Source organism: Triticum urartu, chromosome 4A (genome assembly GCF_056163025.1).
Source record: "Triticum urartu cultivar PI428250 chromosome 4A, HENAU_Tu73, whole genome shotgun sequence".
NCBI lineage: Eukaryota > Viridiplantae > Streptophyta > Magnoliopsida > Poales > Poaceae > Triticum > Triticum urartu.
In genome coordinates, this window is record NC_141876.1 from 497,499,211 (window position 1) to 497,526,354 (window position 27,144).

A 27,144-nucleotide genomic window follows, 5' to 3' on the forward strand; every position below is an offset into this window, starting at 1 on the left:
AGCTTGGCACATTATTTTTATAATACAATGGATATATATATATATAAGGGGATAATTATTTACAGAGAAAATTCCATGAAAAATTCTACATTGTTTCCGTGAGCATGAACACAAGTGCTCAAGGTCGACCCTCACTTCTTCAATGCATAACTTTCCAATCACTTCTCTTTTTGAAAAACCTTTTAGGTATGTGACGCAAGTAATTTTTTTTGTATTTTCATCTTTTTTAAAAAAATGTATGTTTTACCCAGAACTAAACAGGAACAAAAAGGAAAAACAAAATCTACTTAGTGAAGAAAGCAAACAAGCATACACGAGAATATCAACCCCACGCTATTGCTCCCCGGCAACGGCGCCAGAAAAGAGCTTGATAATCCCCAAGTGGAGGGAATCATCGTAGCAATTTACAAAGGTGGAAGTGATAATTATGGAGTGTCGAACCCACAAGGAGCTAAAGGTAAGACCAATATTCTCTCAAGCCCTATCTGCCACTGATACGACTCTACGTACACCGAACGTTTGCTTCCAACTAGAAATGAGAAATAAAACTACGTTGTGGGTATGAATTGGATAACTTTGTATGATATCGGAGAGCTCAAATATGAAAGTAGGTGCTGTTATCATAAAGTTAGAATATATTAATAAGTATTATAAATAGCGAGTGTGGAATAATGGTGGATCGGTGTGCGGAATCGTCCTAGGCAATTGTTAACAAGACTGGTAATCACTATTGCAGTTTCATATGAGGGAGAGGCATAAGCTAACATACTTTCTCTACTTGGATCATATGCACTTATGATTGGAACTCTAGCAAGCATCCGCAACTACTAAAGATCATTAAGGTAAAACCCAACCATAGCATTAAAGCATCAAGTCCTCTTTATTCCCATACGCAACAACCCCCTTACTCGGGTTTGTGTTTCAGTCACTCACCAACTCACTATAAGAGAATCATGAACGTATTGCAACACCCTACAGCGGGAATCCCTCACGCTTGCGCGACACGGAGGGCACCATAGGACAGCACCAAAGTAAAACATACAACTCATACCAATCTAGATCATCAATCAACCCAAAGACAAAGGATATCTACTCAAAACATCATTGGATGGAAACACATCATTGGATCATAATATGTGGCATAAAGCACCATGTTCAAGTAGGGATTATAGCAGGATGCGGGAGAGTGGACCGCGTAAAAGAGATGAGGATGGTGATGATGATGGTGATGTTGATGAAGACGATCACCGCGGCGATGATTCCCCTCCCGATGGCACTCCGGTACCACCAAGAGAGAGGAGGAGAGGTTATCCCCTTGTGCTTCCTCCTCCATGCCCCCCTGGATGGGGAGAGGTTCCTCCTCTGGTCCTTGGCCTTCATGGTGATGATGGCCCCTCCGGGATCCTCCTTCATGCCCTCCGATGATGATGGCCCCCTCCGGCAGGGTGCCGGAGAGGGCCTAGATTGGTTTTCGGTGGCTACGGAGGCTTCTGGTGGCGGAACTCCCGATCTAGGTTTCTTTCTGGAAGTTTTGGGTTATATAAGAGGTGTTGGAATCGGGGACAAGTCAGGGGGGTTCCCGAGGCGGCCACGAGGCAGGGGGAGGGGGGTAGGGCGCTCCCCCACCCTCGTGGTGGCCTCGGGACTCTTCTGGCCCACCTCCTGTACTCCGTGGGCTTCTTCTGGTCCAAAAATGATCTCCGTGAAGTTTCAGGTCATTTGGACTCCATTTGATTTTCCTTTTTTGCGATAGTTAAAAACAAGGACAAAAAACAGAAACTGGCACTGGGCTCTTGGTTAATAGGTTAGTCCCAAAAATCATATAAAATAGCATATAGATACATATAAAACATCCAAGGTTGATAATATAATAGCATGAATACTTCATAAATTATAGAACCGTTGGAGACGTATCAGTGATCATTGATTCGTAAGGTACTTTATTATCACATTAATTAGTGTGATTCCACCTATAAAAATGTATTTTCCAAATAATACTTGAAATAACCTTCTCCTTTAGGATCCTATTGAAATCACATAAAAAGGGTGCACATGATAAAATTGCCAAAAACCAATGATTGCAATGTAAAACAAAAATGATAAAAAGTGATGCAAATATGGTTGACATGCTCTGTACAATAAAACTCAGTGCCAAGTGGTCACTTGTGCAGTTGTGTAAGTACGACAACACCACAGGATTTTGAATTTCCTTTCTTTAAAGAAGCACGGGATTTTGATGACAAAAAGACTTAAGTTTGTTTTATTTCAAAAAGACTACGAGATTTTGATGGCACAGTGACTTACTGATTCTGGAGATCAAGGTATTGTTAATAGCTAAATTTGTTGTGCTACAAATACAAGCCTACGATAATCAAGTATTGCCCATGACTAGGTGCAGGTGGAATAGGCCATAGGGCACCTCTGATGTCATTTGAGAAGCAGCTAATCTACTATTTTTAAAAAGTTAATCTACACTACTAGCAATTCTCTCAACATGCACCTGTCCACATCACCAAGCATGCCACATTAGATTTTAGTTCCAAACACCAACCAATCCACCAACGGAAATTCATGATCAGCCAGACTATCTTTTACTTGGGTAGTTAATTATAAACCCACGTCAACTCAACCGAGCTATTATCTCCTTCACGCCAAAGAAAGCAAAAGAGTTGTTAGTTCTCGTGAAAACAAACCTGGGAGCAACAGAGGCATACATCTCATTAAAGCATTGACCATTCATGTTCATTGTTCTCCTTAGGATGTCCTCTCGAATTCATGGATTTGTCATTTCATTTGTCATCCCTTCTGCATTCTCTCACTCTTAAACATGGGCGCGTACCTTTAGGCCTCCTTTGGTTCATAGGTAGGAAAATCATAGGAATAGGAAAGTCATAGGAAATGAGATGACATGCATCTCAAATCCTATGAGTAGGAATAGGAAATGAGATGTCCTTTGATTCACATCATAGGACTTTTTCCCTTGAGTGTAGGCTAATGTTTATTTTCCTATGAAAAGTGGAGGATAGGAAGACTTCCTCCATAGGAATAGGATTCCATTCCTACAAACCAAAGGGCACTAAAGGAATTTTCCTATAAAAATCATATCCTATGGAATTCCTACAAAATTCCTCCAAACCAAAGAAGGCCTTAGGCTCCAGGCCCACACTATGGAGAACGACAATGGCACCAAAGACGTTGTTGTGGTCGTGGACGACACCGATACGTAGAAGATGAAGACCGCGAGGTGGGACAAGAGGGTGAGGTGCTGCATGTCAAAGGCCATGCCAATCCACTTGGGCGGGAGGCACGATAGCATGATGCTAGCACTACAACTGAGGATGTCGCCGGCGCCAAGCTCCGTCGGAGCACAGGGCGACACCATGGACCGCTCAAGCGGGTCCATCTGGTGACCAACCTTCTCCTGCAGCGTCATGCTCGTGTTGAGGGCTGATACGTCTCCAATGTTCTATAATTTTTTATTGTTCCATGTTGTTATATTATCATTCTTGGATGTTTTACAATCATTCTATATCATTTTTTGGGACTAACCTATTGACATAGTGCCAACTGCCAGTTGTTGTTTTTTGCTTATTTTTTACATCACATAAAATCAATATCAAACAGAGTCTAAATGCAGCGAAACTTTTTGTGGATTTTTTGGACCAGAAGACACCAGATGGGCCAGAGAAGCACATGGGGGTCCCTGATGGCCTCCCGCACCGCCTCTTCGCTCTATAAATACCTCCTCACTGCAGAAACCCTAGGGGAGTCGAAGAAAATCAATTCCAGTCGCCACAAGTTCCAGAACCACCAGATCCAATCTAGACACCATCACGGAGGGGTTCATCATCCTCATTGGTGCCTCTCCGATGATGCGTGAGTAGTTCATTGAAGACCTACGAGTCCGTAGTTAGTAGCTAGATGGCTTCCCCTCTCTCTCTCTCTCTCTTTTGATTATTAATACAATGGTCTCTTGGAGATCTATTTGATGTAACTCTTTTTGCGGTGTGTTTGTTGGGATCCAATGAACTTTGAGTTTATGATCCGATCTATGTTTTGTCCATGAAAGTTATTTGAGTTATTTGATCTCTTATATGCATGATTACTTGTAGCCTCGTATTTCTTATTCAAATTTGGCTTAGTTAGGCCAACGAGATCAATTTTTCTTGCCATGGGAAGAGGTGTTTTGTGATGGGTTCGATCTTATGGTGCTTGATCCCAGTGACAGAAGGGGAAACGACGCATATGTATCGTTGCCATTAAGGATAACAAGATGGGGTCTATTCTACATAAATAGATCTTGTCTACATAATGTCATCGTTCTTATTGCATTACTCCATTTCTCCATGAACTTAATACATTATATGCATGCTGGATAGCGGTCGATGTGTGGAGTAATAGTAGTACATGCAGGCAGGAGTCGGTCTATTAATCTTGGACATGATGCCTATATAATGATCACTGCCTGGATATCATCATGATTATTTGAAGTTCTATCAATTGCCCAACAGTAATTTGTTTACCCACCGTTGCTATTTTCTCAAGAGAAGTCACTAGTGAAATTTACGGCCCCCGGGTCTCTTCTCTATTATATTCGCCTTCGCGATCTATTTTTATTTGCTTTTATTTTCAGATCTATTAATCCAAAAATAAAAAATACCTTGCTGCAATATTTATTTATTTATTTATTTTATCTTGCATTCCCGGGAGATCTATTTATCCAATCTACTACAATTTTACCTATCTTTTTACCCGTGAGGGATTGACAACCCCTCTCTTATGTCAGGTTGCAAGTATTTGTTCTTTGTGTGCAGGAGCTGTTTACGTCGTGTTGCGTGGTTCTCCTACTGGTCCGATAACCTTGGTCTCATCACTGAGGGAAATACCTACCGTAGTTGTGCTTCATCATCCCTTCCTCTTTGGGGAAATACCGACGTAGTTCAAGCCGCATCAAAAGGAATTTCTGGCGCCATTGCTGGGGAGACATCACCAACATCTACCAGGTTCCTAATCACAAATCTCATCTCCTTGTAATTTACATTATTTGCCATTTGCCTCTCGTTTTCCTCTCCCCAACTTCACAAAATTTGTCGTTTTATTCGCCCTCTTTTTTCGCATTTCTCGTTGGAGTTTTTGTTTGCTAGGATTTGTCACCATGAGTGACTTTGGTATGGTAGAAACAGATGATGGCCTAACTCCTAAAATTGGACGATCTGGCAATCTGGATGCTAAAACTTTTGTAGGGCAAGGGAATGCTATAGGAAAAGAACGTATCCAAGAATTTTTCAAGTGTATTGGAAATTTAAGTCTTGATGTTGTTCCTATACTAAAGAGGACCAAATCTTATGCGGAAGCTATTTTGGCACTAGTTCTGAAGCTTGAAAATGAATTTATCCATACCCATCCTATCTTGCAGAGATTGTTTTTTGAGCTACCCATTATAAAGAATCCTAAAGCTAAAAAGTTAGCCACCATTGTTCTTATGAATGAATTTGATTTCATAATACGGGAAGCTAGAGAATTTTTTTATTTCTATGGTATGAATCGTGAAAAACCGGTGATAGATGAAACTATTTATAATAGTGATTATGTGCTAAGACATTTGCTTGGGGATAATCAAATCTTTGATGAGAATCTTAAAAAGGAAGTCCATGTTTTAGATATAATCCAACAAGTTTTCAATGGTGTTAATCAACACTATTCTTGGATTGTTGCCGGAAATCAAAAAGGATATGATGATAAGCAACTTGATAGTGCTAAAGTCTATATGGATAAGGTGTTCTACGTTGTTTTTGCAAAACCTCCTAACAAGTACACCTCTAAGGAAAATAAAAATAAACATGACAACACTTAGTTCTTTGAATTATGCCTAGTTAGGGGCGTAAAACGATAGCGCTTGTTGGGAGGCAACCCAATGAATAAAATTTGTTTTTGTCTTTTTCTTCCTGTTCATGAGTGTTTGCACAATTATGCTACTGTTATGATTGTGTTTTTTGTGTTTTAATTAGTGTTTGTGCCAAGCAAAGCCTTTGGGATCATGTTGGGTGATAGTTGATTTGATCTTGCTGAAAAACATAAACTTTTGCACCCAGGAAAATAATTTTCATTTTTAACATAAGCACGGTAAAATACTGATTCTTTTCGCAGAAGATTAATATACAAATTGCTCACATTTTCCTAATATTTCATAATTTTTGGAGTTACAGAAGTATTCGAAATATCCAGATTGCTACAGACTGTTCTGTTTTTGACAGATTCTGTTTTCGTTGTGTTATGTGCTTGTTTTGATGATTCTATGGTTTCCCTTGAAGAGTTTTTGCCATGGAAAAGTTAAAATATAGTAGATATAATATAATAACAAAATATGAATGGGTTTGCAACAATACTTATAGTAGTGATTTGCTTTCTTATACTAATGGATCTCACGAAGGTTTTGTTGAGTTTTGTTTGATTGAAGTTTTCATGTTTTGGGTGATATTACAATGGATGAAGGAATAAGGAGTAAGAAGAGCCTAAGCTCGGGGATGCCCATGGCACCCTAAGATAATATTCAAGAAGTATCAAGCAACTAAGCTTGGGGATGCCCCCGAGTGGCATCCCCTCTTTCTTCTAACAACCATCGGTATTTTACTTGAAACTATATTTTTATTCGTCACATATTATGAGTTTTGCTTGGAGCGTCTTGTATGATATGAGTCTTTGCTTGTTTTTACTTTTAATTTTTAATAAGCATCCTTGTTGTACACACCTATTTTGGAGAGCCAAATTATGCTATGCTTGCTCCTATGCTTCACTTAAATTTTTAGAGCCTTGGAATTGTTCTAGTGCTTCACTTATATCTATTTGAGCACGGTGTGCTTTGTTATCTTTGAAGATATTCTCTCATGCTTCACTTGGATTAATTTGAGAGAAAGAAATATGATGCTCATGTTCTTCGCTTATATTTGTATGAGCTTATTAAAAGCAACATATGAAACTAGTTCCAAAGTGATAGATATCCAAGGAGGATATAATAAAAACTTTCATGAAGATCATTGGACAAAATAAACTTGATTCTTTGTAATAGTTTTTAGATATGATGATAGTGATATGTGAGTCATGTTGATGAATAATTATGCTTTAGTAAAATTTTGGTGTTAAGGTTTGTGATTCCCTATGCAAGCACGAAAGTCAATAGGTATGCAATGAAATTACATCCTACTTGTGGTGCATTATTCGGTGTTAGTTATGCTTAATGCTCGGCTATGAGATTTTTTGTTTCTTGGTTGGATGCTTCTCAATCTTTTGCTAGCCTTCACTTGCACTAAGTATGATCACTACTTGTGCATCCAAAATCCTTTAAACCAATTTTTGCCACATGAGTCCACTATACCTACCTATATGCGGTATTCTTTTGTTGTTCTAAGCAAATTTGTATGTGCCATCTCTAATTTCAAAATAAATTTCTCTTTTGTGTGCTCGTACCGCTCATGAAATGGTAGGCGGTGGCTGATATATTTCCATGCTAGATGTGTTATTCTCAAGATGAGTGTTTATTCACTTGTCATTGCACGAGAGTACGGCAAAGGTATTAGGGATGCCCAGTCCCGAAATGAAAAATGAATTTACTTTATGTTGTCAAATAATAAATTCCTTGAAAAGTGTTGGTATGGACGGCACCCGTGGATTCGGTTAGCCGTGGAATGTGAAAGTATGGTGGAAAAAGGAATACACTTTATTTTCTGTTTGGGAACCGCCTATGATACATCTAGCATGGAAAGTATTGGGAATTACTCGATCGTTTTCGTTGACAGGAAAAGCATGCCACCCAAAATGTTTTATCTCCATCTTTTTCGCTTTGAGCTCTGGCACCTCTACAAATCCCTACTTTCCTCCACGAAGGGCCTTTCTATTTACTTTATGCAATTTTTATTTTTACTTGAGTCTCCATCTTCTCTTATAAAGCACCAACTAAGGGGCACTATGATCGTACTTGAGCATTGGGTGTAGCTAATATGCGAGTGTATTTCATGAATGGATCAATGATTGAGCATAATGGGCTAGGGATAACTTGCTTTAGTGTTGATATTTTGAAAGACATGGTTGTTTGTTGATGTGCTTGAGTATTAAAGTCCTCATGCCAAAACTAGGCTATTGCTTTGAACCATATAAAAGTCCAATTGTCCATGCTATCAAAGAAAGAATATGTGATGAACATGTTAGGCATCATTCCACATCAAAAATTATGTTTTTATCATTTACCTACTCGGGGACGAGAAAGAATTAAGCTTGGGGATGCTGATACGTGATGTCAGCTTGAACTACGTCGGTATTTCCCCAAAAAGGAAGGAATGATGCAGCACATCAACGGTAGGTGTTTCCCTCAGTGATGAGACCAAGGTTATCGAACCAGTAGGAGAACCACGCAACACTACGTGAACGGCACCTGCACACAAATAACAAATACTCGCAACCTGACGTATTAAAGGGGTTGTCAATCCCTTTCGGATAACGGCGCCAGAAATTGGCAAGTAGACGAGATACAAATTGTAGTAGATTGATAAATGCAAATAAAAGCAAATAAAATTCAGTGATATATTATTGTGTTTTTTGGATTAATACATCTGAAAATAAAAACAAATAAATACAGATCACGAAGGCAAATATAATAAAGAAGAGACCCGGGGGCGTAGATTTCACTAGTGGCTTCTCTCGAGAAAAATAGCAAACGGTGGGTAAACGAATTACTGTTGGGAAATTGATAAAACTTCAAATAATCATGACGATATCCAGGCAATGATCATTATATAGGCATCACGTCCAAGATTACTAGAACGACTCCTTCCTACATCTACTACTATTACTCCACACATTGACCGCTATCCAGCATGCATCTAGTGTATTAAGTTCATGGAGAAACGGAGTAATGCAATAAGAACAATGACATGATGTAGACAAGATCTATTTGTGTAGAAATAGACCCCATCTTGTTATCCTTAATAGCAACGATGCATACGTGTCAGTTCCCCTTCTGTCACTGGGATCAAACACCGTAAGATCGAACCCATCACAAAGCACCTCTTCTCATTGCAAGATAAATATGTCAAGTTGGCCAAACAAAACCCAAATATCAGAGAAGAAATACGAGGCTATAAGAAATCATGCATATAAGAGATCAAAAGACTCAAATAACTTTCATGGATAAAACATAGATCTGATCATAAACTCAAACTTCATCGGATCCCAACAAACACACCGCAAAAAGAATTACATCATATGGATCTCTAAGAGACCATTGTATTGAGAATGAAACGAGAGAGAGGAAGCCATCTAGCTACTAACTACGGACTCGAAGGTCTACAAAAGACTACTCACGCATCATTGTAGAGGCACCAGTGGACATGATGAACCCCTCCATGATGGTGTCTAGATTGGATCTGGTGTTTCTGGAACTTGCAGTGGCTGGAATTGATTTTCGTCGACTCCCCAGGGTTTCTGCAATATTGGAGTATTTATAGAGAAAAGAGGCGGTGCCGGAGGCCACCGAGGTGGCACAACCCACCAGGGCGCGCCTGGGCCTCCAGGCGCGCCCTAGTGTCTTGTGCTCACCTCGGGCTCCCTCTTCGGTGCTTCTTTGGCCCACTAGATGTCCTATGGTCCAAAAAAATTCACAAAAAGTTTCGCTGTCTTTGGACTCCGTTTGGTATTGATTTCCTGTGATGTAAGAAAACATGCAGAAAACAGCAACTCGCACTAGGCACTATGTCAATAGGTTAGTACCAAAAAATGATACTAACCTATTGACATAGTGCCAAGTGATAGTTGTTGTTTTTTGCTTGTTTTTTACATCGCAGAAAATCAATATTAAATGGAATCCAAATGTAGCGAAACTTTTTGTGGATTTTTTTGGACCAGAAGACACCAGATGGGTCAGAGAAGCACCTAGGGGGGTGCCCCGAGGGGGGGGCACAACCCCCCAGGGCGCGCCCAGGTGGGTTGTGCCCACCTCGGTGGCCTCTCGCACCACCTCTTCACTCTATAAATACATCCTCGCTCCAGAAACCTTAAGGGAGTCTACGAAAATCAATTCCAGCCGCCGCAAGTTCCAGAACCACCAGATCCAATCTAGACACCATCGCAGAGGGGTTCATCATCCTCATTGGTGCCTCTCCGATGATGCGTGAGTAGTTCATTGTAGACCTACGGGTCCGTAGTTAGTAGCTAGATGGCTTCCTCTCTCTCTCTCTCTCTCTCTCTCTCTCTCTCTCTCTCGATTCTCAATACAATGGTCTCTTGGAGATCCATATGATGTATTTTTTTGCCGTGTGTTTGTTGGGATCCGATGAACTTTGATTTTATGATTAGATCTATGTTTTTATCCATGAAAATTATTTAAGTTCTTTGATCTCTTATATGCATGATTACTTATAGCCTCATATTTTTTCTTCGAATCTTTGGCTTAGTTAGGCCAACTAGATCATTTTTTCTTGCTATGGGAAGAGGTGCTTTGTGATGGGTTCGATCTTACGGTGCTTGATCCCAGTGACAGAAGAGGAAACGGTACGTACATATCGTTGACATTAAGGATAACAAGATGGGATCTATTTCTACATAAATAAATCTTGTCTATATCATGTCATCGTTCTTATTGAAGTACTCTGTTTCTCCATGAACTTAATACACTAGATGCATGCTGGATAGCGGTTGATGTGTGGAGTAATAGTAGTAGATGCAGACAGGAGTCGGTCTACTAATTTTGGACATGTTGCCTATATAATGATCATTGCCTGGATATCGTCATGATTATTTGTAGTTCTATCAATTGCCCAACAGTAATTTGTTACCCACCGTTGCTATTTTCTCGAGCCACTAGTGAAATCTACTGCCCTTGGGTCTTTTCTTTATTATATTTGTCTTCGCGATCTATTTTTATTTGCTTTTATTTTCAGATCTATTAATCCAAAAATACCTTGCTGTAATTTTTATTTATTTATTTTATCTCGCGTTCCCGCGAGATCTATTTATCCAATCTACTATAATTTTACCTATCTTTTTATCCATGAGGGATTGACAACCCCTCTCTTACTTTGGGTTGCAAGTATTTGTTCTTTGTGTGCAGAAGTTGTTTACGTGGTGTTGCGTGGTTCTCCTACTGGTTCAATAATCTTGTTCTTATCACTGAGGGAAATATGTACCGTAGTTGTGCTGCATCATCCCTTTCTCTTTAGGAAAATACCGACGTAGTTCAAGCCGCATCAAGTGCCTCCCTCATCTATTTGCTTCTTTTCTTGAATCATATGTCTGATCTTTGTGGCCTACGCGAAGAGGTCCTCGCATTGCGTGGCCACTACTAGAACACCGGGTGGCCTCCTTCGTGTGGTCCACCTACTCCTAGCAGCCTATCTTGATTTCGGTAAAACACGCAGTTGTTGCATGGAGGGAGAAAGATCCTGCAAGTCCGACTCTTAAATATGATACTTCATGTGTACTGGTTTCAGCACAGGTTACCACAATATTTTTTTTACAATCCGGATGTATATAAATGTAGTGCTATAAGCTAAGAGGAACCACATACGTGAGTAAGATTGAAGCTTGGAGTTCAATCAAGGTGCAAACAAGCAATTCATATTGCGGTAGTATCTCTTTGTTTGAAGCCCTCTTGGTCATGATGTAGACTTTCTTTATTTGCTCTCTAAATTAGTGTTCTCATTTAAATAAATCATGTGCTAATTTTTTTTGTAGTTCCATGGTCTCCTTTCCACTAAGATGAACAAATTACTATTGACCATCTAATGTAATACTAAGATAATGTACAAAATTGGATTGCCTAACTCTCTTTCTTCATAGTGTGCCCTTCTCTTTTGAGCTCTTTGTCACACAGTAACATCCACGATAATGCACGGGCTATTATCTAGTTCAGCTAGTGATCCATCTCATCATTGAAATAGAAGCAAGTGGAGTAGCCGATTATCGTTTTTATGACCCTGGTCTCAGCATGCTCACTGCTTTCATGCACTCCTTCCTGAAGATGCAAACTACAACCATACAATACTGGGAAACAATAATCCACTAACTATTTAAGAATCATTAAAATTTCCGAGAAACACCTTATAGAAAAAGGTCTAAGTTCATACAGTACCACATAGAGGGTTTGGATGATTAATGACAAAATAGTTAAGAGACTAATGTGTTCATGAGCATACACAGGTTAAAGTCCCCGAGGATTTGGTTTAACCCATGAGTTATGCCCCATAAAACTTGTGGAACAATTGAAGAACTCGAAATATCATGTGGCGTATTAGAAGCTTCTGTGTAGACTTTTGTTTACTAGTTCTCTATTGCTTCTATTTGAGTCATATGATAAAACGTACTATTAAGAGGGGTTCAAGTAAGTTAGATTGAAGTCTTTGATGTGTACTCAATCTAACCTATTTCTTATGAGAGAGAATACTTTGAAATATCCTTTTAAGTGAGTTATTTAGTCTCAATACTGTCAAGGCATCAGAGTTAAATGTCTTTGCCGATGGTTGGATGTCTAAATGCTAAGTTAGATTGAAGTCCACGCACACCTGATTTGAAATTCAATTGTTACTAGTGTGTCGTGTTGTCGCTGTGAGTGCATCTCCAACGATCATATCAACCTCTAGGTTGCCACCCTGGCTATAAATATCCCCTACCTCAACCATAAGTGGTTGGTTGCTCCATGAGAAATTAACAAGTGTTGTATGAGCAACCCATTCCACACAATAATCCAAGCCTAATTATGAGAAGTGATTGAACATCATCAAATAATTTGATGAAATCCTAACTTGAGCTTATTACTCTTGAGGATTGTGCATAATCCTCTAGACGGATAGCCATTTGTTCAAGAGCTTCTAGATTGTGGGTTTGCCGAAGAACAAATACGTGAAGGTTCGAAGATCACTTCATGATCTACCTCAAATGACTAGGCGAGTTTCGAGGAACTTAACTCATGGAGAACAAGACAAGGACTAAGTGTTACCAGAGCTATGGCTCATTTCCAACCCATACGTAGAACTGTGCCAATAGATCAAACTGGGGTAACACATCTCTGTGTCTTTCCCGAGTTATATTTCCTCGCACTGCCTTTACATTCTATAATCATCTCTACTTCGGAGAACTTCCCCTCCCCTTTCTTTGTGATTGTCGCAAAACCATTATTCACTACTATATGTATTTCCGCTGCCTAACTTCATGCTTTGCTCTTTGAGATATGTTGACATGAATCATCAAAATCCACCTTGGGATTAGATGCACTTTCACTTATTTTCTTGTAACGCTACTTGGTTATTTCTCTATCTAGCGTACTTCTGCCTTCTTTTGGAGAAAACTCTGGATCTACTCATTATGCCATAGTAGTACAAAGAACACAGAAATGAAAAAAATTATATCCATGTTCGTAGACCACCTAGCGAGTAGTGACGACTAAAAGCACTGGAGCGCGTCAAAGGCGCGCCGCCTCATCGTCCCTCTCTCACCGAAGTCGGGCCAAACTTATTGTAGTAGACAGTCGGAAAGTCGTCGTGCTAAGGCCCTACAGGATCAGCGCAGCCCGTCGCTGACGAAGAAAAGTATAAATCAAAAGAACCAACATGTAGACGCATAAACGAAGACTGGATCCAAACAGATCCACTGAAGACCAATGCCGACTGAATCCCACGTGATCTGTCGGAGACACGCCTTCACACGCCCTCCGGCGACGCTAGACGCATCACCGGAATGGGGCTAGTCGGGGAGAAGCTTATTCCATCTTCAGGGAGGCGCCACCGCCTCGTCTTCGTGAGTAGGACGCAAACCCTAAACGAAATCATAAAACACCTAAAAGCGAAGCAGGATCCCTCCCACCAGCAAGGGCCCGGGTCCACGGCGCCTCCAGACCCTAGGGCCACCAGAGACGAGGCGAAACGGCGGCAGCGCCGGCGGGAGTCAGAGCCCTAAGTTTTTTTGTTTTTTTTTTGAGTCAGAGGAACCCTAAGCATACTTCTGTCTTTAGCTTACTATAGTTTTACTTTTGCCTCACATGCTTGTAAGCTAATGACCGCTTAAGTTCAGCTATTCCTCTTTTCAGTATTTGCGCTTTGTTTTGTTTACTTTCTTCTTCTTCTTCCGAAAATGTGTTTTTGAAGAAATTGTTAAAATCTTCCATTCACCCTCCCTCGATCCGGTCGATAACTTAATCCTGCAAAATGGCAATCCATGTGCTACGTACTACACTTCGCTTGAGCATTTAACGGCCAGTACGAGGAAAGCTGGAGGAGTATATCTGAAGGAAAGGAGATCACATTAGGCGACGTTAATGGCTAATCTGCAAAGCCGGCGTCTAATTTAGCTGTTCGTCACTGTTTCACTTACGGGCCGCTCCGGTTGATTGAACCTCGTCGGTGTTTGGCGCCTATATAAACGATGCCATCCTTGTCCACATCCATCCATCCACAGCTTCCCTTCCTTAGCATCTCCGAACAGGTGGTAGATCGAGCTCCACAATGGCGCTCCTACCTCGGCGGTTTCTGTTCGGGGTTTGCGCCGTAGCGCTGGCGATCGGCCTCGCGAACGCTGTGCACGGCGAGGCGGCGCCGGTCGTGGTCGGCCTGGCCAGGTGCTCGGACTGCACAAGGAAGAACATGAATGCCGAGGCCGCTTTCAAAGGTACGTAAAATTTTTAGACACACTGAATTTGCCAACAGCGTCAAAGAAAAGCAGAGCCTAACTGGCCTTTTTCAATTTGCCATTGGCTTGTGTCAGGTCTCCAGGTTGCTGTCAAGTGTAAGAACGGCAAGGGCGAGTACCAGAGCAAGGCCGTGGGGCATGTGGACAAGTCCGGCGCCTTCAGCGTCCCCCTGGACGCCGGCCTCGTCGGCGACGACGGCGAGCTGAAGCAGGACTGCTTCGCGCAGCTCCACAGCGCGTCTGGCGCGCCGTGCCCCGGGCAGGAGCCCTCCAAGATCGTCGCGACACGGCCCGGCCGCGACGGCCAGACGACCTTCGTCGCGCTCGCCGGCGAGGTGCACCAACCGTCGGCTGAATGCGCCTCAGCGTTCCTGTGCCATCCTCTGCACAAGCACCACCTGGTCGTCTTCCACAAGCCCGTGACTGTCCCTCCCAAGCCCGACCATGACCATGACCACGACCATGATCATGACCATGACAACGACCATGATCACGACCATGACCACGACCATGGTCACGATCATGATCACGACCATGGCCACGATCATGACCATGACCACGATCACTCGCTCCCGCCTGCAGTCAAACCGCCAACGACGCCGGTGTACACGCCGACGGCGCCAACCCCGACGCCGATCTACCACCCCCGGGCCCAGCGTGACGCCGTCACTGAGCCACAACTCTTCAAGAAGATGCTCCCGTTCCTCAAGAAGCTGCCGTTCTTTCCTCCTGCCAAGCAGAGCGGCGGCAAGCCGTAGATGGTTTTGTCCGCGGCGGAGCGAGGTTGCTCGCTCTTTTGGTTGAAGCCACGAACGAGTTATTTTTCGCTCCTTTGCTCACTGGTAGCAGGCGACGTTGCTTCCACAAAATAATGTTTGCGAGGACGATTGTTTTTCATTTCTTGAACTGGATTGCGAGGACGATTGTTAGTTCAGTTGAGAGGTTCCATTTCTGGAGTAGTTCGATCTGCATCTGCTTGTTTTGTGTGTTTGTTTCACTCTGATGTACCGTGTGTAGTACAGTGTGTTCGAAATATGATTGGCATCCTGTTATTTCTCACTTGATGCGTACGGCGACTTCTGCCACTGACCTTCTCGCTGATGGTACATATGAGATGCAACTTTGGTAGATGGATGAGCGGGAAGCCCAGAAAAACTTGCTTAACAGTTACCTACCAGGCTACCACCCACATGAACAATATTGACGTCCTGCCCCACTTCCGGTCGTACAATTTAAGGTTCTGGACTAAGCTATTCGGGTGCATGCAGTTCAGCACATATATCATCAACTCCAGTACTCCACAGTCCACACTACTCACTAAATACTACCCTTCCAAATCCCCTGTGTTTCCGCAAGATACGGGAAGGTTGTTTCAAAATTTCACTCAGATCCATCAAGACCTAATCAACTAACTTCACCGCATATCGCCTTCTTGCAAGACATCAATCATGTTGTAAATTCTCTTAGGATCCATTGATTGTACCTAAATTAGAAGGAAATAGTAATAAGATAACAAGAAATCCAAGTAACGTGTGTCACAACAATCATACGAAGCAAGATATACACAAACCTTCTTATACAGAAACACGGCGGCATCAACTGACCCTTCGGCATATATTGAACGGCCACAAACATTGTGTTGGAACTCAAATGAAACGCTGGCAAGAGAAAACAGAACAATCAGCAAACCTGAATGTAAAGCATCACATTTCAGAAGGGTGGTAATTACCTGTCATCGGCAGAAGTCAGATGGTACAAATGGAATGCATGCCCTTCAATGTGTTCTTCGGGGACACCCACCATATAAAGCTGCTGCTCAGGATCCCTGATCTTAACCATCTGCTGACATAGAAGGTAACAATCAATACATAATATAACACCAGTTCCATAACTTTCAGAAATTGCGCAAGTCTATTGACCACTTGTATAGCAAACCAATGCTATAAATCAGTAGTAACAAGCTTGGAGAAAAGACATCAGCAGGCAGGAAAAAAAAACTAGGGCCGCTACTTCGTAAATTAAATGGATTTTTTTTTGAAACGGCAAAAGATTTGCCATTTTAATTGATCAAGAGAGAAGTTTTAGAGGTTAAGGCCCATGGCCAAATTACAACAATCACTCTCGCGGCGTTATGTTACTCAAGTGCCTCGCCCCCGCCATGCTTCAAAGCGACATTTCCTCTTTAATCCTAGCGACGATGACTCCAACTGGGACGACATTATTACGAAAGATCCGCGCATTCCTCTCATTCCACAACTCCCAAGAGATAAGAAGCATCAAGGAAGCAAGTGGCCTTCGCGATTGGGTCTTCTTGGTAGCATTGTGGCTCCACCACTCTTTAATGGAAGTCGCGTCAATCCAATCAGAAGGATGCACATCATGGAGACCCAACCAATCTTTGATCATGCACCAAACTCTGATAGTGTGTCCGCATTGGAATAGAAGGTGGGCCGCCGACTCCTGCACCTGCTTACATAGGGGACAAAGGTTACAGTTTGGACACCCACGACGCTCAAGCCTGTCCGCCGTCCAAATCCTGTTGTTGATTGCCAACCAAGCGAAGAATTTGCATTTAGGAAGCGCCCAAACCTTCCAAACGGTTGGTATCATGGCCGTGTCAGTATGGCCAAAGAACTGCGCCTTGTAGGCCGACGTCACCGAGTAGTGTCCATCAGTGGGGAACTTCCAAGTGATAGTGTCGGGCGTGTCGATGTCGAGGTGGATATGGGAGACCTTCTCCCAAAGAGTGACAAACTCAGAGAGGTGTTCGACGGTGAGGCCCCGAAGAATGTCCACCTGGGAAGTCCAGAAGTTGTCGTGCAGAGCCATTCGAACCAAGCAATTCTTCTTCTTCGACAATTCATATATTTTAGGGGCCATGTCTTTGGGCTTAATCCCATCGAGCAAAGGAGACTCCCAAAACTTGGCATGCAAGCCATCGCCAAATTGGACCTTGGTAGCCGCGACAAAAATATATTGGTCGTTGTCATCACAAGGGGTTCCCAAGCCAACCCATGGCTTGTCCGGGTGAAGCCACTCACCCCACAGCCAACGGAGGCGAAGAGTGATGGCAAACTTGTCGAGATTTAGGATTCCCAGGCCTCCAAGCAGTTTGGACTTGCACACTTGTTCCCAATTTATCTTGCATTTTCCACCTGTGACCTTATCACAACCTGCCCAACAGAAAGCACGTCTAAGGGCATCGATCTTTTTCTTGACCTCCACCGGTAAATCTAACGCCGTCATGTAGTAGATAGCAATCGTCGTGAGGACCGACTTAACCAAGACTGCCCGACCTGCCGAGGCAATGTGCCTTCCCACCCAAGGGGTGAGCTGACCTGCAATCTTGTCCTCGAGGGGCTGGTAGTGAATTCTCTTCAACCTCTTGACAAACAAAGGCAGCCCAAGGTATTTCATCTAAAAGGAGGAACACTTGGCTGGGAAGGATTGGAGAATGTCCGGATCAAGATTTTCACAACAGATTGGGGCGACAAGACTTGGAACAATTTGTGACAAGGCCAGTGACAGCCCCAAAGAGCTTGAGAGTGTCATTGAAAAACTGGACGTCTTCCTTAATGGGCGCAAGAAAAACTGCGGCGTCATCCGCGTAAAGCGAAGCTCGGATAGGCATATCATTTCCACCAAGGGGATGAAGATTTCCTTGAGCCGTGCTCTTTGCCAGGATGTGGTGCCGAGAGTCGATGGCGAGCACGAATAACACGGGGGGTAGAGGGTCCCCCTGCCTCAACGGCCCTGTCGAGCTTGATGGGATTGTCAGGCACGCCACTGAGCAGAACGAGAGACGAAGCTGAGGACAGCATGGCTGAAACCCAACCTCGGAAGCGAGGCGGGGAACCAAGGTGTCGAAGTAGGTCGAGGAGGAAGTCCCACCGCACCGAGTCAAAGGCTTTACTGATGTCAAGTTTGAAGAGCAACACCGGGGTTTTCCTACGATGGAAGCGTCTCACGAAATTGCACACATACATGAAGTTGTCATGGATGCATCTTCTTTTAATGAACACACTTTGGACGTGCGAGACCAGCTCATTCATGTGCGGGGAAAGCCGGTTGGACATCTGTTAGAGTACGTAATGGGCCTAATGGCCTGGGCTGGCGGTATAGCCCGTTAGTCTTAGGGTTAATTAGAGATAAGGGTCGCTTGCTTAGGGGTCAAGTAAGCCTTGCTTGGGAGTCAAGTAACCTCTCTATATAAAGAGAGGAGATGTATCAATCTAATCAAGCAAGAATTAAGAAGGAAATCCTCTCCCTCTTGCCCGGCCGTGGGCAAAAAGGCCCCCGGCCGGCCCTCTTGCGCCCTCCTTCTAGCATCGCCATAACAATTTGGTATCAGCTAGCTTCGGTTCGATCATGTCTTCACCGCTGCCCAACCCATTTCTTCCGCTGCCGGTCACCTCGTCGCCTCCGGAGGCGACCACCACGACCGTAGCCCCGCTCCTGCCCGCGCCGGGATCCTCCATCGCGCCCGCCCCCGCCGTCCTCACCCCGGAGGAGGTGTCCGGGGCGCTGCGGGACCTAACCCAGGCAGTCCAGGAGATCCGCCTGTTCTTGGCCGGGTCCTACAGGCCGCACCCGGCTGCGCCGCCCATCGCCGCCACCGCGCCGCCGTGGCTGCTGTGGCAGCCGCCACACACGGCGGCCTCCGCCGCGCTCGCCGGGCCGCTGCATCTGCCATCCACCGCCACCGCCGCCCCGCCCTGGCTGCAGTGGTAGCCGCCGCTCCTGGCGGCCTCCGCCGCGCCCGGCGCTCTGCCGCAGCAGCCACTGCTGCTGCCCCAAGGCGTCCCCGCCGTGCTCGCCGGGCCGTTGCAGCTGCCATCCACAGCCACCACCGCCCCGCCCTGGCTGCAGTGGCAGCCGCCGCTCCTGGCGGCCTCCGCCGCGCCCAGCGCTCTGCTGCAGCAGCCACCGGCGGTCAGCTCCGGTCCCACATCGACCGCGCCGGCGGGAGTCCCGATCCACCAAATCAAGTTCCCGCCGTCACCATCACCGCTTCCCCAGGGCGTCCCCATCCAGCAGATCAAGTTCCCGCCGTCGTCGTCACCGCTTCCGGCTTGGATCACTACCCGCCACGTGTCGGCGGCGGTGAGGCTGCAGGCTGCCGCACGCGGCCTCCTAGCGCGTCGACGTGTGCGGGAGATGCGTGGTCTGCAGCTGCCGCTCCTCCAAATTGCCCTTCGCTGCGCAAAGGACCTCGATCTCGTCCACTGCGTCGGGGATCTTGGGCATGCGGTTTCCCCCACGGGCGGCTGGCATGTTGTTTTTCCCGCGGGCAGCGACCTCAAAGTCTGCGACATCGGCGGTTGGGGGGACGCACCCCTCCTCGTCATTATCCATCGCAAGCCCTCCACTCTTCCCTGTGCGGTGCAGACCAACAGCCGTCCGGCGGGGAGAAGGCAGGGTGTCACCGACAGGAGCACACCGCGTAGCACCACTGCATTCCGCCGTCGGCCACCGCGAGGGCCCCTCTGCTGGTCACTCTTGCGACCACTTCCAGGTGGCCATACACATGCACTCCTTTTGTCCAGGTGATGTCCATGGGATCCAGGTGGCTGTACACGTGCACGTCCGACGTGCGGATGGTGACCACTTTTTGTTAAGGGGTCCAAAATAAAGCATCCCAATCCATTTCAGGTTGAGAGTAATAAAACAAGACGAGATGTAAAAGGCTTGTTTTTAGATGTTAGGTTTGTGTTGCGTCGAGTCATGGTTATAAGTTGGTTAGGCTGCAGCTCGAGGACAAGCTGCATGTCCAGGTGGGGTGTAGTGTTAGAGTACGTAATGGGCCTAATGGCCTGGGCTGGCGGTATAGCCCGTTAGTCTTAGGGTTAATTAGAGATAAGGGTCGCTTGCTTAGGGGTCAAGTAAGCCTTGCTTGGGAGTCAAGTAACCTCTCTATATAAAGAGAGGAGATGTATCAATCTAATCAAGCAAGAATTAAGAAGGAAATCCTCTTCCTCTTGCCCGGCCGTGGGCAAAAAGACCCCCGGCCGGCCCTCTCGCGCCCTCCTTCTAGCATCGCCATAACAACATCATCTTAGCAATTAGCTTAGCGAGGACATGGATAAGAATGATGGGATGGAAATCGACGATGTCCTCGGCACATCCTTCTTCTGAATGAGAGCAATGTCAGCAGAGTTCAACCAATGAAAGTGAGTAGCGTGGAGATCAGAGAAATTGTTGATGGCAAGCATGATGCCCGACTTGGTAGTGTCCCAACATGCCTTGAGAAAGGCACCCGTGAATCCATCGGGGCCCGCTGCCTTGTCGCTAGGCATGGAAAGCACAGCTCTCTCATGTAAGAAAACAGGCTCCGCCTCAAGTGACAAACCTGAAGAGCTCACTGTACTACTGTGCATAGGCTTTTATTTTGTCATTTATATCCAGTGAGCTGGTGGCAAGTGGCACATCCGAAGAGCTCACTGTACTACTGTGCAGTTCCCAGCTCCTCCAGGTGTTAGGAGGAGAAATGAAATGAGACCCGTGAAGTTCTTCTACCATCGGACCATCCGCCTTTCCGATAAAATAGGATGAAAGTAAACAGGAACCGCAATGCATCTCCTACAATCCTAGCTTCAGGACACTAACAGGTAAACATAACCTTGGCTCCAAAGGTATAAAAATACGAAGATATAGACCTATATACAATCATCATGTTTCCAGAAAATACAATCATCAAGTATTCCCAAATGGAGTTATCAAGCATTTAAGAGTAAGGAGGCTAGAGTTGGAACTTATAGCCTCCAGTTGATATACTAAAACATTTTCCAAGAATATAACGAGGGGATGCAGTTGTGATCATGCATTCAATGTTCAGAGTTTATCCTGCAGCCAATGAAACAGCTTGGCTGGATTCCCAAGAGTAGTCACTAAGAGCCAAGCTTTCTTTCAAATTGGTAATGCATACTATGGTATCTTTTTCGTGGAAAGAACAGATAATTCCTCATCTAGATTGCAGTGAAGTAATATTAACAAAATCCTCAGGTCTAGAAAGACAGAAGTTTGAGAGAAGATCAATCATATTGAAGGAAATTTATAGTTCCGAATAAAAAATGGCATGGCAATTCCACTGTGGATTTGAAAATGACTAGTTTAAGGTCATGATGCACATTACGAGGGTCAAGTTGCTATTTGCTTAAGAATACGGATAATATATACTTTCAACTTTAAGCACAAGAAAGGTTCAAAAAAAAACTTTAAGCACAAGAATACGAACTTACCCGCTCCATGTCAAAGACCGCGCCTAATTTCTCGAAACAAGCAATCACAGCTTTAGCTGTACCAGATGTGTCCAGCTTTCCTGCTTGATGGGATTCCAGTACCTGCAAATATTCTTACACTTAGACCTCCACAATGACACATGGAAGTTTAGGGTGAGTCAACAGAAATGCGTTTGGCCTAATATTCTAACAAAAAGTTTCAGAGCAAACAAACAATTCAAAAACTTGCAAAGGAGCTTATATTACTGGGTAGTTTCTCTCAAACATATAAGGGTAGAGTAATGATTGAAGAAATGGTCCTTGAAGTAAAAGCTTAAAGACTTTTGACATTGTCCGACACTTCCTTTGTGAACCTGAATTTTCAAGGTAGAACCATACCTCCAAACGATAGCCTGAGAAGGCCCCAGGAAACTGCTCCGCAATTGTTTCCATTGCAGCAAGAAATGCAACAACCTGACAAGGGAAAATCATGTGTGGCGTTCATGTTTTCAACAACTTATTAGATTTGACAGTGCTTTTTTGACGTACCTGTTTGCCCATTTGTGGAGATATTAGTGCATAGTTTTCTGAATCTTGCACTGATTTGTACAGTAACTGCTGATCCCCACCAGTTGTGCCCATTACAAATGGCACACCAAGCTTGCAATAGAGCTCGGCGTTAGCTGCATAATCCAAGAGTATTGTTTTTTTTTCAGCCAGAGGAGTGAAGACTGAAGGCGGCAACGGAAAGGAAACAACAAATAGACCAAAAAATCAAGCATCTTTAGTTTCTTCTTCGTATCCCTCTTGAGCAATGGAGGGGGGAAAACTACCCACGGATTAAGAACCTGAGACTTTTAGCAAGATCCAAATCAATTTACTACTTCCTCCGTCCCAAAATTCTTGTCTTAGATTCGTCTAGATACGGAATTAGATACATCCGTATCTAGACGAATCTAAGACAAGAATTTTGGGACGGAACATCCGTATCTAGACGAATCTAAGACAAGAATTTTGGGACGGAGGGAGTACTAGTTTAGTTATTCTAGGTCAAATGTGTCGAGCTATCAAATCGAAGTAGTTTCCTATCATATTATTTCGTCATATAAAACTGAAATTAATCCTTAATGTAAGCCAAACAAAAATATATGCATCAGATCTTGCAAATAAATTTTCAAAAAAAAACAAGCAGCAGGAATTTCTGCAGATATTAGTCAGATAGAAGCATGTTTGTACATAACGACATGGAAAAGGAATTTCTGCAGCAGTAATTTCACGATTGTAGAAGCTACCACGATGATAAATCATCCCAAGCAAGTTATAAGATGTCATAAAGCAAAATAAAATAACAAAGATAAAACTTACAGTTCACAGAATCAGGCGCCGTGTAGTCCACCACAACTACATCTGGGTATTCGTCAATGACAGATGAAAGAACATCTTCTCTTGCAGAAGGGCCATATATCTCAACGTCTGTATCACCCACTTGTATTGTTTTATCAAGGTTCTCTCTGCTACTGAATGAAACAGGAACTAGGTGAAGACCCCTTGAAGTAGCTGCCTCAGCAACAGATACCCCCATTTTACCAGTGCAGCCATTTACCTACAGAATTGAACAAATGAAAGACTAAATAGTAAATACTACTAAATAAATTCGTCAAACAATTGTCTAGCGTGACTGTATGAGAATATATTCCAATTGATCTTCTAGTAAAGCATTGCAGGAAATTGTATAAATTCAGTAACTCTAGTCCCTTTGTCTTATCCAGCCAGAGTTGTTGGACTTGACCTGTAATCACTGTTATTGACTACACATGTGTCATCCTTAATATGTACAGGTAGGGGGCTGGCAAATTGGCTTACCATACTACAAAGTTATGAAACTTGGATTAAAAAACATTTGACTATGAGATCAACATATTTTCTGTTTTTCTCCTAAAGTTGACTGTTCTTCACAAGTGGATACAAAAAAATAATCAGGGTAAAATGTGAATCAAATAGGGCAACGTTCATTTTTTACAGAATTATACATGGGCATCATCTATTACTAAAGTAATGGAATGTGGTTAGGTCAGTTCAACTTCATTTTGTTATTTTGGCAGCTATGCTTATGTTCGTTTGATGATTGCATCAACTTCCTCGTCTGTCCTTTATAGCCTTCCAAAGGCCTAGATAGGGCATTATATGGATAAGATTTTGTGGAGCAGGATTGACCTTGTCTTATAACCGTAAGACATTTGGCACTGATATTTGGTTGCTTCAAATGAAAAAAGTACTCCTCCTTTGCAGCACCAGCATGGGAACTCGAAATCCAGTACATAATGATAAAGGGCAAATTTATAGCCGTCAAAGTCTCATACCTCACTGTGCATCAAGTAGCCATGTATATAACTAAAGAAACGATTTATGATGAGAAAATCGTGGAAGACCAGTGGCCTAAGCGGCATTTGGCCGAACAGGTTAGTGGTGGCGTGATAAATGCAGCCGGCGTACCAGAATCGGGAAGGAGACGCCTGCCGGCCGCGCGGTAGCCGTCTCTAGGGTTGTCGCGGGTGGCGCGGCGCTGACACAACGCGGCGCGGCGAAACCGTCGAGGCGGCCCCGTCTCCGCCACGGCGAGGCGGAGAGAGTACGGGGCGGCGCCCGCAGCGAGAGCATTTTTGTCTTGTCCGACGGCGCTGCTACTTGCACGATTTAGTTTGCGTGGTGTCAAACAGGATAGAGAGACCTGGCCAACAAACGGTTTATCCCGGCGGCAGCTGCTTGCGAGGCTTCACCGGACGGCTAGCGAGTAGCGGACCCGTGCTGCCGTGAAGGTGCTGAACTGCTGATGGGCAGAGTCTTTTCATCTCAGAACAGAGTTTTAATTACAGGTGAATATCATAAGAAAACCAATATTCCATGAAAACCATATTTTAAGGTTTCGAAAAAAATTAAAAAAAAACATGGGATGTTAAGACAATGATGTTTTATTGCCACGTAAAATTTTAAATTGAAACACATTACAAGATGTGAGTTATGAAAAAAACAAATTCAGCCCTGAATGGTGCCATTATTGTTCGGCACTATTCAACGCTGATTTTCCCTTTTTCATAACTCACATCTTCCATGTGTTTTAACTTGAAATTTTGTGTGGCGATAAAACATCATTATCTTAACATCCCGTACTTTTTTCAAAAAAAATTGAAACTTCGAAACGTTTTCTTCTCATGGTTTTCATCAATTTTCATCGAATATTGATTTTCATATGATATTCTTCCATTAATTACCCTATTAGTAAAGGAGCCCGTGACTGTATGTTTGTACTTCGCCCACATGTGTTGATACACGTTGATTCTGTTTTGCACGAATTCTAAAGGAATCTGTTAGATTTTTAGCGTCACATGGGCATCATCGTGTGTGTGAGCATTGGAGAGTTCGCCCACACGACCCGCAACACGTGGTTACCAGCTGTGTCGTGTGGGCGAACCAGTTTCTGCCCATACAGTCACCATCTAGTCCACGCGTGTGTGAACGAACTGCTCTTCGCACACGTGACGCTCCTGCGTTGTTAGATGGCAACTGCAGTTGCGAGCACGTGACAACTAGGTAAACACACATGGCAACTATGATTCGTTGCTAGATGACAACTGCAGTTGTGCGTACGTGGCAACTAGGTAAACACACATGACAACTATGATTAACCATACATGGCGACTATGGTTAGACCATGCGTGGCAACTAGTTAATCACACATGGCAACTATTGTTTGATCACATAAGGCAAGTGTTTATCACATATGACAACTATAGTTACCATCCCCCAAGATAACTAAAGTGTCATCCCACGGGTGCGCCAGGACGTGTGGGCAGATTTGTTTCGTGCCACACACGTAAGGTGAGAATGAGTAGTAGTTTGTTGGGCGTGTGACACGAAGTAGCGGCGTCCATACGTGTGAGTAATTCTAATGTCCACCCCCACATGGCCCGTATGAGCTGCCTCCTGCTTACGCCATACAGAATGTGTGGATGGACGTCTGATATGCTATAAGTGTGGACATTATCAGCGTCCTAAATTAAATCAGTAACGTTACAATGATTTATATACAAAAAAATGTGTAATCAGAAGGATAATTTATAAGACGGGGCGTGAAACACATTTTTTGAGTTCACCATATGTGCCTTAATCTGTATCCTTATCTAGCTATAGATGGTGGCTGTCTCTTTTTCAGTTTTCATGTTCTAGAGGCGAGTGCTCCCCTCCCAACTGGCGTGCGGGATGAAATAAGACGTGAGCAAGATGCATCTTTATCGCACTCTTTCTACTCTTCATCCCTTCTCTTGCCTTTCTAACTCACCAACGACATGATTTTTTGTCACAAAGAACCACACACGCTTTTGTATTGACATAAAAAAACATTTCCAAACTGTATTGACAAAAGAGACCATGTACACCGTGGCGGCAAGTCCGGTAGCCGACACGTGGCACCTGCCCCACGGCCAGCGGCGGCCAGACCTGCCGCCACAACCTCAGGCGGCAGCTCAGCTGCAACAGGTTTTCGGCCCATGCAGCTACTGGCGACGGAACGGGAAGAGGTGGCGGGTCCCGTCGTCTATCCCTATGGCGGCAGCTCCTTTTTGCTGCTGTAGTACAGTGGCGCTAATTCCTACTTTCCTATCCAAGTTTTGACCCGTTTTATTATTTACCTACTACTAGTACTGCTAGTCCTGATCAAGCCGCGTGCTACAGCAGAAACAAATATAGTAAATACTAGTATATGTGTGGAAAAACTTTGCAACGAAGGAACCAACATGCTCCGAATTTGCCTCAGACTTGGGGAGCGAGAATGAAAGAGCAAGGCAGTACTGGATCGGGTGCAAGCAGCGGCGCACAAACTTGGAAGCGGCCGAGTTGCTTTTGACTGCTTCGTGTGGGGCCGTCGCATCGTGCTGCTGCACGGGCTGTCGCGCTGTAGGAGCTGCCCGCCACCTCTTCCTATCCCGTTGCGAGTCGCTGCGTCGGACGGAAATCTGTTGGAGCCGAGCTGCCGCCTGAGGCTGTGGCGGCAGGTCGTGCCGCCTCCACATGTGGCGGCAGGCGCCACGTGTTGGCTGCCAGACCTGCCGCCACGACGTATGTGGTCTTTTTGTCAATATGGTCTGTGAGTGGTCCTTTCTATCAATATGATAGCATATGTGGTCCTTATAAACAAAAATTCCAACGATATCGGTAACATCCAGAGTTGACGAATATCTTGATGGCCATCAAGTACCGGTGAGCA

At 44.1% G+C, this 27,144-nt stretch overlaps 2 protein-coding genes across 3 annotated transcripts; one reads left to right on the plus strand and one right to left on the minus strand.

The window, feature by feature from the left end:
- Positions 1-14,412: 14,412 nt before the first annotated feature.
- Positions 14,413-15,726, plus strand: LOC125531874 (uncharacterized). The gene is made up of 2 exons (XM_048696101.2): positions 14,413-14,646; positions 14,743-15,726. The coding sequence occupies exons 1-2, from the start codon at positions 14,484-14,486 to the stop codon at positions 15,423-15,425; spliced, it is 846 nt and encodes a 281-aa protein (XP_048552058.2). The 5' UTR covers positions 14,413-14,483; the 3' UTR covers positions 15,426-15,726.
- Positions 15,727-15,788: 62 nt separating this feature from the next.
- On the minus strand, positions 15,789-24,714 carry LOC125528842 (putative 4-hydroxy-tetrahydrodipicolinate reductase 2, chloroplastic). 2 transcript variants are annotated; one of them, XM_087518673.1, is made up of 8 exons: positions 24,378-24,714; positions 23,250-23,487; positions 22,434-22,567; positions 22,284-22,358; positions 21,906-22,007; positions 16,397-16,506; positions 16,238-16,325; positions 15,789-16,150 (listed from the first exon to the last, which is right to left on the minus strand). In XM_087518673.1, exons 1-8 carry the CDS (start codon positions 24,540-24,542, stop codon positions 16,082-16,084), a joined length of 981 nt encoding a protein of 326 aa, XP_087374799.1. In that variant the 5' UTR covers positions 24,543-24,714; the 3' UTR covers positions 15,789-16,081. The 2 variants fall into 2 exon arrangements, with proteins under 2 accessions (XP_087374799.1, XP_087374798.1); XM_087518672.1 differs by having other exon boundaries at positions 16,397-16,509.
- Positions 24,715-27,144: the final 2,430 nt, after the last annotated feature.